The 14,553-nt window shown below is 40.0% G+C and overlaps 1 protein-coding gene and 1 pseudogene across 1 annotated transcript; both read left to right on the forward strand.

Moving 5' to 3' along the window:
- Window positions 1,354-2,104, forward strand: Gm6476 (predicted gene 6476; annotated as a pseudogene).
- On the forward strand, window positions 3,576-14,360 carry Yipf4 (Yip1 domain family, member 4). Its single transcript, NM_026417.4, has 6 exons — window positions 3,576-3,877; window positions 6,429-6,588; window positions 8,011-8,182; window positions 10,673-10,750; window positions 12,392-12,505; window positions 13,054-14,360. The coding sequence occupies exons 1-6, from the start codon at window positions 3,799-3,801 to the stop codon at window positions 13,189-13,191; spliced, it is 741 nt and encodes a 246-aa protein (NP_080693.2). The 5' UTR covers window positions 3,576-3,798; the 3' UTR covers window positions 13,192-14,360.
- The last annotated feature ends 193 nt before the right edge of the window (window positions 14,361-14,553 follow it).

Raw genomic sequence — 14,553 nt, forward strand, 5'->3', positions numbered from 1 at the left:
GGACAGCCAGGGCTACACAAAGAAACCCTGTCTCAAAAAAACCACCAAAAAAAAAAAAAAAAAAAAAAAAAAAAAAAAAAAAAAGAAAGAAAGAAAGAAAGAGAGAGAGAAAGAGAGAAAGAAGAGAGAAATGTATTCCAGCTCCTTACTGCTTTTTACTCTTAGTATCTTGTGGTTTATCACTAGTTTTGATGGATTTCTAACCTTAATGCCTCTTATATTTACTTCTCTCTCATTTCTAGACTTCTAAACCTAGTACAAGAATTGTGTATATATATATATTTTGGGAGACAGCAGCAGATGAATCTATGTGAGTTCCAGGCAAGCCTGGCTCTATAGAGAAACCCAAGTGAGCCAGAACTACATAATGAGATGCTGTTTAAAAATATTATAATACATCTCTATGAAAGTCTTCATCTTTCCATATGTATAGTTTTAAGTAATAGTTCAAAGTATACTTGGCTATATCACTCCCTTGCCTCGGGAAAAAGGAACTTAAACTCTTCGGAGTATCTATAGCCCCTCCTGAACCTCTCCCTCTCCTTCAAAAGGGTTTCACTGTCTCTAGCTGGCCTGAACCCTCCATGGAGACCAGGCTGACTTTGAGTTCAGAGGTCTGCTCCTCGGGTACGGGGAATAAAGGTGCTCTCCACATGCTGCTCTCTTCACAGTTACTTTTCTATGTACTTATGGGACTTTTCTCTACACCAATTTTTTTTCTTCATAAAAACTCCATGACTTCTGGTTTCCCAAGTCCAGTCAATCACAACACACACACCCTTACATATTTCTCTTACATTTCCATTCACCCTCTGAGTACCAACCTATTCCCTCCCGTAAGAAACATTCTCTAAATTCCTTTGAGGATATTAGAGAATATGCCTTCCTTTTGCTCCATTATGGATTCATTGTGCGTCATTCATGTCTGTTTCACAGTCCATCCTCAGAGCACTCCAAATTGGAAACTACTTTTATGTAGTTCGAATATTAAACTATATTTACTTGAGCATATAAAAGGGGGTAGGAGCTGGAGAGATGGCTCAGCTATTAAGAGCCCATCCTGCTCTTGCGGTGGGCCTGAAATCTGTTCTTGATACCCATGTGAGGCTGCTCACGGCTGCTTGCGACTCCATTTTCAGGGGCCCAAACATTTTCTTCTGGCATCCCAAGGAACCTGCACTCAAACACATGTACACTGTAAGGGTTTTTGCTGTGATTAGAGGGACAAGGGATACACAAAATAACACCATGCAAACAAAACAAAACAAAACAAAACAAAACAAAAAAACCCCTTACTGTTGGGAAGTCAGGCCTCTTTTTCGTGACGCCTCCTAGGCGCTCGGCTGTGTCAAAATGAAGCTGAACATCTCCTTCCCTGCCACTGGCTGTCAGAAGCTCATCGAGGTGGATGATGAGCGAGCGCAAGCTCCGCACCTTCTATGAGAAACGCATGGCCACGGAAGTAGCCGCTGATGCTCTTGGTGAAGAGTGGAAGGGTTATGTGGCCCGGATCAGCGGTGGAAATGACAAGCAAGGTTTTCCCATGAAGCACGGTGTTCTGACCCATGGCAGAGTGCGCCTGCTGTTGAGTAAGGGGCATTCCTGTTACAGACTAAGGAGAACTGGAGAGAGGAAGCGCAAGTCTGTTCGCGGATGCATTGTTGAAGCTAATCTCAGTGTTCTCAACTTGGTTATTGTAAAGAAAGGAGAGAAGGATATTCCTGGACTGACAAATACTACTGTGCCTCATCGGCTGGGACCTAAAAGAGCTAGTAGAATCCGAAAGCTTTTTAATCTCTCCAAAGAAGATCATGTCCGCCAGTATGTTGTCAGGAAGCCCTTAAACAAAGAAGGTAAGAAGCCCAGGACCAAAGCACCCAAGATTCAGCGTCTTGTTACTCCACGCGTCCTGCAACACAAACGCCGACGTATTGCTCTGAAGAAGCAACGCACTAAGAAGAACAAGGAGGAGGCTGCAGAATATGCTAAACTTTTGGCCAAGAGAATGAAGGAAGCCAAAGAAAAGCGCCAGGAACAGATTGCCAAGAGACGTAGGCTGTCCTCTCTGAGAGCTTCTACTTCTAAGTCTGAGTCCAGTCAAAAATGAGTCTTTAAGAGGAACAAATAAATAATGACCTTGAATCTTAAAAAAAAAAAAAAAAAAAAAAAAACCCCTCACTGGAGAGATGTATTGGAGGGTAGTTATACAAAAGGCTGCCTCTGATGCACAGTGGCAAGCTGTGAAGGCTTGGCCTATATAAATGGTATGGCACATGTACACAGGAAGACTACTCCACCTGTGGTAACAGTGGAAATAAATTGAATTTGGCCGCTGGTGATGACATGGCTGCTGTCGCTGTTAACAAAGCTGGGCTAGGGGAGTACCAGGCTAAGGAATGTGGGTGGCACTCGGTTTACCAACATACACACATATACAGAAGTTTAGAAAAATGAAAAGCAAAATTTAAGATTATAAACATAGACGAGTAACTAGGAAGTTGGTTTAGAGGTTAAGAGCTCTTGCTCTCTTGTAGAGACTTGAGTTTGGGTTCCCAGAACCCGCATTGGGTGTCTGCAGGAACCGCAGTTCTGAAGGATCTGAAGCCCTCTTGTGCCTTCTGCAGGCATCTGCACACACACATACCCTCAAGCACACACGCATAGCCTTTAAAAATAAAAACCGGGCTGGAGAGATGGCTCAGTGGTTAAGAGCACCGAATACTCTTTCAGAGGTCCTGAGTTCAATTCCCAGCAATCACATGGTGGCTCACAACCATCTGTCACGGGATCCAATGCCCTCTTCCTGTGTGTCTGAAGAGAGCAATGGTGGTGTACTCTTGTATAAAATAAATAAATTAATCTTAAAGAAATAATAAAAACGTAGGTGAATTTGCAAACTTTGGGTAGTTTATTAGGGAACAGATGAAATCAGCAGCAGGCAAAAAGCAAGGGCTTCTTTGCCCTAATTTATCCTTTCTGGACTGCTGCCTTCTTCATAAATTAATTTGGCCAGAGTACTTAAACCGTAGGTGGAAATTTACAGCTTTACAATGACCATTCTCCGGCCTCTTAATTTTGTTGATAAGGAGACTAAGCTTTGTCACGACACATAATTTCGTAAACATCCTATATAATTAATATATAGAATTATTGTGGCAGAATCTTGTGGTCGGAAATGAGGGGTTGAAGTCCTAAAACTTAAGTAGTTTGTGTGTGTGTTGTGTGTGTGTGTGTGTGTTGTTTTTTTTTTTTTCCTTTGAAAAAAAAAGGGCCTCACTTTTTTGCCAATGCTGCCTCGGCCTCTCTAGGAGTTCCGGGAATTACAAGCGTGAGCCATCAAACGACTAAGCTCTCAAATTGTGTTAAACAACAACGAAGAAGATATGTTTATAAAAACTCAAACAGGGAAAAAGGTAGACAGAATTATTTAAGTAAACAGCTGATGAGGGCGGAACAGAGATTTCAGAGGCCACTTCCGGTGTTGGAGTGGTTTCCGGAATCAACACAGAAACAGCCAATCAGAATCTTCTCGCGGGAGCCAATAGTCGAGCAGATTACAAACAGCCAATCCCGGCGGCGCTGTCACTGTTATGGTCCTGTCAGGGCCCCGGCGTCGTGGTGCTTGGGTGCTCGCCACCGGCTGGCCTCGGGTGCGACCTGGTCGGCAGCCAGAGGCTGCGCTTAGCTCGCGCGTCCCCTCCCTCGGCCGAGCCCGCGCCTCCTGGCTCGCAGGCCGCCCCTTAGCAGGTCGTCCCGGAGCCCCGGGCCCAGCCGCTCGTCAGCACCGAGGCCGGCGGGATGCAGCCTCCGGGCCCGCCCCCGGCCTATGCGCCTGCCAACGGGGACTTCACCTTTGTGTCTTCGGCGGACGCGGAAGGTGAGGCCGAGGCTGACCTCCGGGGCTCCGGGGCGGGGGGTTGGCAGAGCTGGGGGACTCCGCCCCTGTGCTCCCTGGGCCTTCCCGGAGGCCTCTGGGGACGAGGCAGGGTGCGGGGCGCCGGCGCTGCGGGCTGGGGTCCCCGGGTGTCCTGGTTCACCAGGGAACCCGCCGATCTGGTGGAAGGAGTTCTTTCTGAACTCCGCTCCGCAGTTACTCAAAAGAGTGAGGGATCTAAGGGAGAACAAAGTGGGGCTGTGTGGCTCTGCTATTAATAGGAAAACCTTCCCGACTGAGGTGACTTTTGGCAGGTTATGGAAAACTTACTTGAAAGGAGACGTGCTTTTATTTATTTATTTTTAATTGAACTTGATTTCTTGCCCAGATCCCTGGGTCCACACAGTTTGTAGTGTTTGGTCCCAGTGTTCAAAAAACTGTATTCAGGAGCATTTGAAACTTGAGGAATTCAACTTAGTGTTCCCAACAGTGTCTATAGACTTGGCTTGTACTGTTTGGAGCAAGCGACTGTGCTTGCTTAAAACAAAACAAACAACAACAAAAACAGGGAGAAAAAAAAAAAACAAAAAACGTTTCTACTGTGGGAAATTTCCCCCACCCCTCATTAGTTCAACTCCTTGTAACCTGGTTTTGGATTTTGCTTTTATTTAATCTTATTTACTTACCAGGGACCAGATTTTTGACTGCCCAATATGAAAAAACAAGTTGATTTCGATATAGACATGGAAATACCTGGTGATGAACCCCTTCGACCCCAGCACTTGAAAAGCAGAGGCAGAGAGATACCTGAATTAAAGGCCAGCTTAGACTACACAGTTATCAAGTTCTCTGCCTGCCGGGGTTACATACTGAAACCCTGTCTCAACAAAGTAGAAAAGAAATTTCAGTTTAAAGATGAACGTGAGTTTTCTCAGAAATCTGATTTCTTTCTTTCTTTTTTTTTTTTTTTGTCTTTTCGAGACAGGGTTTCTCTGTGTAGCCCTGGCTGTCCTGGAACTCACTTTGTAGACCAGGCTGGCCTCGAACTCAGAGATCCACCTGCCTCTGCCTCCCGAGTGCTGGGATCAAAGGCGTGCGCCACCATGCCCGGCTAGAAATCTGATTTCTATAAATATGATTTGTTTCTTTCTTAGTTTTTTTTTTTAACTCTTTCTTTGGTTTTTGTATTTTTTTTTTCATTTTTTAAAAATGAGACAGGGTCTCACCATGTAACTCTGTTTGGCTTAGAACTTTATGTAGACAAGGTAACCTCTGTCTCCCTACTTCAGGGATTAAAGGCATATACTACCTCATACAGCTCAGCCCCGATTTTAAATTTTAGTCTGAGACAGTCACACTAAGTTACTCAGGCTGGCCTTGAACTCAGCATGTGACCTAATATTGCCCTGAACATGCTCTCTTTCCTCAGCCTCCGGAATAACTAGATGTCCATAGTTTATGTCAGACAAATAGATAATGTCGTATCTGGTTTATGTTTGCAGGCCAGCAGAATTAACATTACCTGGCACATATCTAGATATAATCTCCCTTAATGTGGATTTATATGTTATCAGGGTCCCTGGGTAATTCATAAACACATTAATATTTTTAGAAGCTCTGGCTTAGAATTTCATAAAAGATTAAAAGAGAAGAAAAAAATAATTCCTAACTATATCAGAGACAGCCAGGCAAGGTGGATCACATCTGTAATCCTTTCTCTTGGGAGGCTGCGACAGGGGGACTAACAGCAGTTAAAGACCAGCCTGGACTAAAGTGAGACCTTGTCTCAGACAAAACAGCAACAAAATCAGGAAAATTTTATGGAGATGATATTACAAGATGTTTCCTATCAGATAATGGACTGGTGAGAACAGGATAAAAATTTCAGTGGGATGATATATGCTATAAAAAGTATGACTTAGAACTGACTGTGTAGCTTAGTTGATAATAAGCAGGAGGCTCTGAGTTTAATCTCTAGCAGTATGTAAATACAGTAGATGTGCTGATTCATCCTAGCATTTGGGAGGAGGAAGAGCAGGGAGGTCCGAACTTGAAGATCATCCTTGGCTAAGTATGAAATTGAGGTTAGCTTGGGCTCCTTGCCTTAGCCTCCTGAGTGCTGGGATTGCAGGCATGTTCCATTGTACCTGGCTTGCCGTTCGCCTCTTCTTTTTGTTTTGTTTTGTTTTTTTTTTCTCTGATTGTAAAATGAAAAGTAGTACAGTGTCTGTCATTGATAAATTTTTGTTTTGTTTTGTTTTTCAAGACAGGGTTTCTCTGTGTAGCCCTGGCTGTCCTGGAACTCACTCTGTAGACCAGGCTGGCCTCAGAAATCCGCCTGCCTCTGCCTTCCAAGTGCTGGGATTAGAGGCGTGTGTCACCACCGCCCCGCTTCAATACATTTTTTTTTCATTGATATAATTTGTAGATTATGTGTAATAGCACATGTTTTTAGAGATTGGCAAATCATAATTACTTGAACATATATATATATACATTTTGATTTTGATTTATATATCTCACCCTGGTTTACAGTTTTGTCTTCTCTCCTAAGATCTCAGCGGTTCTATAGCAGCTCCAGATGTCAAATTAAACCTCGGTGTAAGCGGAGATTTCATCAAAGAATCTACAGCTACTACATTTCTGAGACAAAGAGGCTATGGCTGGCTTTTGGAAGTTGAAGATGAGGATCCTGAAGATAACAAGCCACTTTTGTATGTGAAAGAACATGTAATTTGTGTTTTAAGACCTAATCTGTAGGATGCTTATTTTTTTTTAAAGACAGATGAAGAAAATGTTAGCCTTTTGGTGAAAAATAATAGAGATGAAATAGAGAAAGCTTTTGGTGAAGAACAGAGATGGCTCAGCAGTTAAGAGTGCTTCCTGCTATTTGAGAGAGCTTGAGTTTAGTCCAGCACTGTATCAGGCAATGCAGCTGCCTATAGCTCCACATCTGACTTCGTACACTTATAGAAACACATACACAAATAAATCTTTTTTAAAAGTAGAGGTTTTAGTTTTACTATTTTTTTTTAAGATTTATTTATCATATATCTAAGTACACTGTAGGAGTCTTCAGACAAACCAGAAGAGGACATCAGATCTCATTACGTATGGTTGTGAGCCACCATGTAGTTGCTGGGAATTAAACTCAGGACCGTCTAAAGAGCATTCGCTGCTCTTAACCGCTAAGCCATCTTTCCAGCCCAGAGTTACTATTTTTTAAAAATGGATGCAGTGCAGGTTAGGTGAGGTGCATGTCTTTAATCCCAGCACTCAGAAGGCAAAAGCAAGTGGATCTATGTGAGGTTGGAGCCAGCCTGATGTACAGAGAGTTCCAGGCCTGCCAGGCCTACAGAGAGAAACCCTGTCTCAGGAATAAGCAAAACACAAGAAAACCGAAGCAATAATGAAAGTGTCTTAGTGAGGGTTTCTATTCCTGCACAAACATCATGACCAAGAAGCAGTTGGGGAGGAAAGGGTTTATTCGGCTTACATTTCCATACTGCTGTTCATCACTGAAAGAAGTCAGGACTGGAACTCAAGCAGGTCAGGGAGCAGGAGCTGATGCAGAGGCCATGGAGGGATGTTACTAACTGGCCTGCTTCTCCTGGCTTGCTCAGCTTGCTCTCTTATAGAACCCAAGACTGCCAGCCCAGAGATGGTCTCACCCACAAGGGGCCTTTCCCCCTTGATCACTAATTGAGAAAATGCCTTACAGTTGGATCTCATGGAGGCATTTCCTCAAGAGAGGCTCCTTTCTCTGTGATAACTCCAGCTGTGTCAAGTTGACACAAAACTAGCCAGTACAGAAAGTGTTTCTTTAACCAGGATGTCGGGAATGTTGTTTGTTTTTGTTTTTCCAAGTAGGGTTTGTCTGTGTAGCCTGGGCTGTTCTGGAACTTGCTCTGTAGACCAGGCTGTCCTGGAACTCAGAGATCTGCCTACCTCTGCCTTCCAAGTCCTGGGATTAAAGGCATGCCCCAGTGGTTGTTTTTACCGTGGATTCAGTCTAATATGTACTTCAAATGCAGATGTTGACCTATGGATGTCATACTGTCTTATTTAAAGTTCTTTTAAACCTGTTTTGCTATTCAAAACTACGTGTTTTAAAGAATCTAATTTTTGAATTATAGGGAAGAATTGGACATCGATCTAAAGGACATTTACTACAAGATCCGCTGTGTTCTGATGCCAATGCCATCGCTGGGTTTTAATAGACAGGTGGTGAGAGACAATCCTGACTTCTGGGGTCCACTGGCTGTTGTTCTTTTCTTTTCCATGATATCATTATATGGACAGTTTAGGGTAAGTATACCTCATCTTATTACGAATGTTAAATCTTTTTATGAGGCTCAAAAATTAGGTTGCTGGGCAGTGCTGATGCACCTTTTCAGTCCTAGCACTCAGAAGGCAGAGGCGGGCTGATCTTTACAAAAAAATAAAATATATATATTATATATATATATATATATATATAGTTACATGTTTACTATAAAAATATATTTCACCTTTGCCTAGCTTACCCTCATTTGTTCATTTCTAAAATTGTTTCATAATGAATTAATTAAGGAGTACCTTGGATTAGTTCTTTTTCAGGTTTTCTATTTTTTAGATTTTTATCCATTTTAATGTGTTTGCTTTGTCTGCCTGTTAGATTCTCACTGGAGCTGGCTTTCTGTGTGGTTTAGCCATCCTGTGAGCGCTAGGAATCTGGCTTTCTGTGTGGTTTAGCCATCCTGTGAGTGCTAGGAATTTGGTTTTCTGTGTGGTTTAGCCATCCTGTGGCTGCTAGGAATCTGGCTTTCTGTGTGGTTTAGCCATCCTGTGAGTGCTAGGAATCAAATCTGGGTTCCTTGCAAGAGCAGCAAGTACTCTTAACTGCTAAGCTGTCTCTCTAGCCCCAGAGTTTTCAAATTTTATTAAATTTGTTTGTTTTTGTTTTTTTTAAACAGGGTTTCTTTGTGTAACCTTGAATGTCCTGGAACTTGCTCTGTAGATCAGACTGGTCTCAAACTCAGAGATCTGCCTGACTCTGTCTCCCAAGTTCTGGGATTAAGGCTGTGCAACATTACCACTATTCATTACATTTTTTAATGATTAATTTTACTATTTTTGGTTATATGTGTGAGGCAGAAACAGGTGGATCTCTGTGAATTCAAGGCCAGTCTGATCTGTCTCAACAAAAAACAAGATCTGTCTCAAAATAAAAATATATATGTATGTGGACATGTTCTTGTCTCAAAAAAAAAAAAAAAAGTATGTATGTGTGGGTGTGTGCATGGCCTGCTGGTACCGGGAAAGTCAGAGGTATTGAATTCTAAAGTTGAAGTCGTGCCCAGTGTGAGTGCTGGCAATTGAACCTGGATCTTCTGGAAGTGATGTGTGTTCTTGATGACAGCCATTTTCTCAGCCTCTACTAGATACTTTATGACAAATACCTAGCAAAAGCAACTTAGCAAAATAAGTATTCATTCTGGCTCTCATTTCAAAGTGGGGATGTTACTTAATTACCCAGTTACTTATATCATTACAGGTTCTTTATTCAGATTATTCCACTTGTAGCCATTGGCAGTTTCTTTGGGCTTTCTGTGACCTTTGAACATATCCCTTAGCCAGGCGTGGTGTTTCGCCTTTAATCCCAGCACTTGGGAGGCAGAGGCAGGCCGATTTCTGAGGTCAGCCTGGTCTACAAAGTGAGTTCCAGGACAGCCAGGACTATACAGAGAAACCCTGTCTCGAAAAACCAAAAAAAAAAAAAAAAAAAAAAAGAAAGAAAGAAAAAAAAAAACCCATATCCCTTACTTTGTGTATATTTGTGAATATACACATTTGTGTTTGTGTGTGCAGGTGAGTGTGTTTTGTGTGTTTACCAATGAATATCAGAGGTCAACTTTGATGGTTGTTCCTCAGGACACCATCTGCTGTGTTTTTTGAGACAGCGTAGTAAATGAGACTTGAGGCTTGCCAGTTGGCTTAGTTCTGTCTCCATTCCCGAGTGCTGGGATTACAAGTGTATGCCACTTCACCCAGCATTTTGTGCAAGTCCTGGGATTCAAATTAAAGCCCGTGCTTGTGTGGCCAGCACTTTATCACCTCAGCTATTTCCCACCCCCATGTTGCATACTTTTTTGAGTACACCCTTTCTTCTAGCCTTGGAAGCAGTCAGTATTCTTCAAGAGTCAGTTCTAGTGAGGGGAAAATTTAGAAACAAAAATCTAGAAGCTGAGTGTAGTAGGAGGCTGAGCCAAGACTAATGTTAAGTTTGAGGCCATCTTGATCTTCACAGTAAGTTTGAAGCAAGCCTGCACTGTTTACGAATTTGTTCAAAATGAAGGAGAAAACCAAGATGTAGGCAATCAGTATGCTTAAATTTCTAATAGAGTATTATTTGCAGACTCTCCCAGGGCACAGTGTTAAATATATACATGTATCTTAAGTAAGCTTGTTAGGAAGACTGGCAGCATATTTTGGGGGTGGCTTTTGCTTGCAGGATGTAATAAGCCAGGGGGAAAGTAATAAACATTTTTGTCTTCTTTAAAGTCATCTTTCACCATGTACCTTGAAATACTGAAGTTTCTATAAGAAATAATTGTTGAACTTTCAGTTGGTTGTCAGTTTGTATTACACTTTCCATTTGTAAGACTTGGAAATGGATTTGAGAACTAATAAACGCTCAGACCTGAAATTTGCTTGCTAAGCTGTCTTATGTAGCAGAGAACTGAATATCTGAAAACTTAGCAGTTTATTTGATTCTTTTGTTGTTGTTGTTAATTAATGATTTTTTTCCTCTTTAAGGTGGTCTCATGGATTATAACCATTTGGATATTTGGTTCACTGACAATTTTCTTACTGGCTAGAGTTCTTGGTGGAGAAGTAAGTACTTAATTTTGAAAAAGTATTTTTCATAAAAGTGTTTACTTAAAAAAAAAAAAAGAAAAAGTATTTTTCTTAGTGTTTGTTTTTATGCTGTTTTCTAGACAGTCTCGTTAGATAATCCTAGCTAGCCTGGAACTCACTGTGTGGATGAAACTGGCATTGAACTCACAGACCTCAGTCTGCCTCTCTCTCAAGTGCTGGCATCAAAGGCATATGCCACCATTCCCAGCCACAAAAATAAATGGTTCTTGATCTCAGAATTATCCTTAAGTTATATTAGTTCTTTTCAGATGATATATATTTTTTAAATCTACTCTATAAATACAAGGAATGAGAGGAGAGGAAAGATCCCTTCCCACCTATCAAATACTATATTGCTCTTCATAGAAGCATAGAGTTGACAACAGGTCTCCAGCTAGTTCTCAGTTGCCATAGAGATTTCTCAGTGTTACCCAGTATTTGTCCAAATAGAGAATAGATTGGGTTTTTTATATTTTTTGAGACAGAGTCTCATAGATGAAGGCTTCAGCTTTTGGTCCTTTTGTCTGTATCTCTCAAGGGATTGTTAATATGTGCCAGCAGTCTCAACCAACAAATTAATTTAAAATACTTAATTCAAGTTCATGAACTGGCTATATTTTAAGTGTAAATACTACATGTTAGCTAAAAATAACTCTTTCCAAAACAGAAATGTTAAAAGAATAGCTTAACATGTGGCTTCATGGAAGCCAACCTTTAAGACTGGCTTTCTTCATTCAGTGCCTTGTGGTGTCTAGTTTTAGGTAAACTATATGAAGAAAGCAAGGCTTCACACAGCTGAACAGCTGGAAAATAGAGTATTTCAATAGCTTTTTCAGATTACTGAACATTTTGTTCCTAAATACTACTCCAAAATGCAGCAAGCAGTAGTTTCTTGAAGGTTTGTTGCAGTTAGGAATTTGAATCTATATACATGAACTGGTCATTAAAAATTACTCTGAGGTCTGGAGAGTCAGCTCAGTGGTTAAGAGCACTTGTTCTTGCAGAGTACTGGGCTCAGTTCCCAGCAGCCACATGGTGTTGGGCCACTTGCTTAAACACCAGGCATACATGTGGTGCATAGACACACATGTAGACAAAACACACATGTACACAAAATAAAAGAAATACTTGAAAAACAATTCCCTCTGAATGGATTTTTCAACAATCATACCTTTGTCATTTATAAAACATTACTTCTGCCAGATGTGGTAGCACATGCATTTAATCCCAGCTCTCAGGAAGAAGAAGCAGGTGGAGTTCTAGGAGCTCCACAACAGCCAGGGCAACATAGAGAAACCCTGTCTCAGAAAACAAACAAGTTACCTTTATCCAGTGTTATGATCTTTACTGAAGATGGATAGATACATAATCCTGGAGCTAGAGACAAGGTTCGGCAGTGTGGGTTTTGAATATCAGAACACTGGAGCATATTGAAAATACAGTGGTAAGAAGGCTCAGAATATATGAGATAATAAATTGAAATACATTGATGTGATACTTTATGATTTTTTAAAAGTTCTTGTGGTTATATGAGTCAAAGAATATGTTGTTGAAAAAGTGATTTAAATAAGTATTCTGATTCCTGTGATACTTACATAAAGTTTTTGAAATTCACAGGTTGCATATGGCCAAGTTCTTGGAGTTATAGGATATTCATTACTTCCTCTCATTGTAATAGCCCCTATACTTTTGGTGGTTGGATCTTTTGAAATGGTATCTACACTTATAAAAGTAAGTTGTACAGTGTCTGTTGTGTGTTTAGTTTGCTGTATTTTTTTCTTGGTTGGTTTATTGGGTTTGTTTTGGTTTTGGCTTTTTGTTTGTTTTTTGAGACACTTTGACTCTTATAGCTCAGGCTTGCCTTGAATTCAAGTGGTGGTTGTATGCCAGCATGCCTGACTCCCAAGTGTCTCTTTACATAGAGTTTACAGGTAATTATTATAATTAGGTTTCTTTTCTTTTTAATTACAGAAGTTAAGAAACAGAGCAAGGTTAAATGTTCTTAAAAAGTCTCACTTGCACCAGGTCACGGAGGGAGGCACATACTTTTAATCCCAGCAATTAGGAGGAAGGGCCAGGTGAACCTGAGTTTGAAGCCAGGTCTGTAGATCTAGATCTAGCCCTAGGACAGTCAGGGCCACACAGAGAAACTCTTACTTTAAAAAAAGGCTCACTAGGTAGATAACATTTCTAAATATTGTAAATGTTCTCTTTGATACTCAAATGTTGATTGGTTTGCTAATATGCTGTCTTGTTCTTTCTTTTCTTTTCTTTTTAAGCTGTTTGGTGTGTTCTGGGCTGCCTACAGTGCTGCTTCATTACTCGTAGGTGAAGAATTCAAGACCAAAAAGCCCCTCCTCATTTACCCCATCTTTTTATTGTACATTTATTTTTTGTCCTTATATACTGGAGTGTGATCCAAGTTGTACATGAATCAAAAAGATGGTGTTACATTTGTATTACGCTGGGAATTCTTGCTGGAGGGATTGGAGAAAATATTACTAGTAAAATTTTATACATTCCAGATAGAGAGGCAGGCTTAAAGTCTTTTTAAAACAATATTTTTTGTATTTAAGTAATTGCAGTTATCTGGGATTTTTTTTTCTTTTTTTTGGTCAGAATTCTGAATTCTGTTTGGTTCTTCATATTCCGCGAATAAATAAAAAGCGTTGTGTTTTTCAGATTGTGTCAATATTCACCTGAACACTTGTGCCAAAAGCACCTGGATGGGGAGTTGTGTTTCACATGAAGTATAAATTTGACAACATCCTGAAAAATCTAAAAGTGCAATTTTTTTCTTTAAAGAATTTTCTCTGGCACCACAGATCCTGTAGATACCTATTTATATTTATACATATATATTTATGAAATAATTCTTATTCACAAAATATATTTCTGAATAGCCTAAAAATTAAGATACTAAATCTGATGCTTAAATTTTCTTTAATTTGGCTATTACTGTTTTTTGTTTAAAACTTAAAACTTGCTTTTTAAATTGTGTATAGATTTTAATCTAATAGTTGCTGGTATAGATTTGGACTGTGTGTGTGTGCTCTTAAGAAAACAGTTTTGAATGTCTAAACATTTGATTTAAAGTTCCCTGTTTATCTTTTTGACCAAAGGAGCAAGAGATATAATGGATATGGCATTCATTAAAATCATTAATATATAGGAAAAATAATATTTATAGCATCAGCAAATATTTTTAAGTGGTATATGATCTTGGACAATGTTATATGAAGTAGAAAATAAAATGTTTTCCAGCTGTGTGTTTTGTTTTACAATACCTTGTCCTATATTACTTGAGACTTTTAACAAGTATTGTTTTTTTCTAACATATTTACAGTTTTTGCTAGGGGAAATATTAAGAAAATTTTATCACAGTTTTTTTGTAAATCATGGATTCTGTATATATCTCTAATATTACTTTGTAAATTAGACAAACTATTTTATCTGTGTCTACAAAATAGCAAATCCCTGTTAGCAAATTATTGTATTATTCTTTCTGACATTGCCCCCAAAAGGTTAACTTCTGTTCCTGATATGGTATGACATCGTCTCTGTGTTCCTTAGGCAAGACAGATCTACAAAAAAACCAAACAGGTAAAAGCCCTAGATAAATAAAACTTAGAGGACTTGGAATGACGAGAGGCAGTATAGAGATATCTTTGGCTGCAGAAGCAGCAGCAGATGTAAACACCTGTCATGTGTGTCCCTGTGGTTTGTATGCGTGGATTATTTGGGTTACTCATTTGTTCCTTTTGTGGTGCTGGCTCAAA

This window comes from Mus musculus, chromosome 17 (assembly GCF_000001635.26).
Source record: "Mus musculus strain C57BL/6J chromosome 17, GRCm38.p6 C57BL/6J".
NCBI lineage: Eukaryota > Metazoa > Chordata > Mammalia > Rodentia > Muridae > Mus > Mus musculus.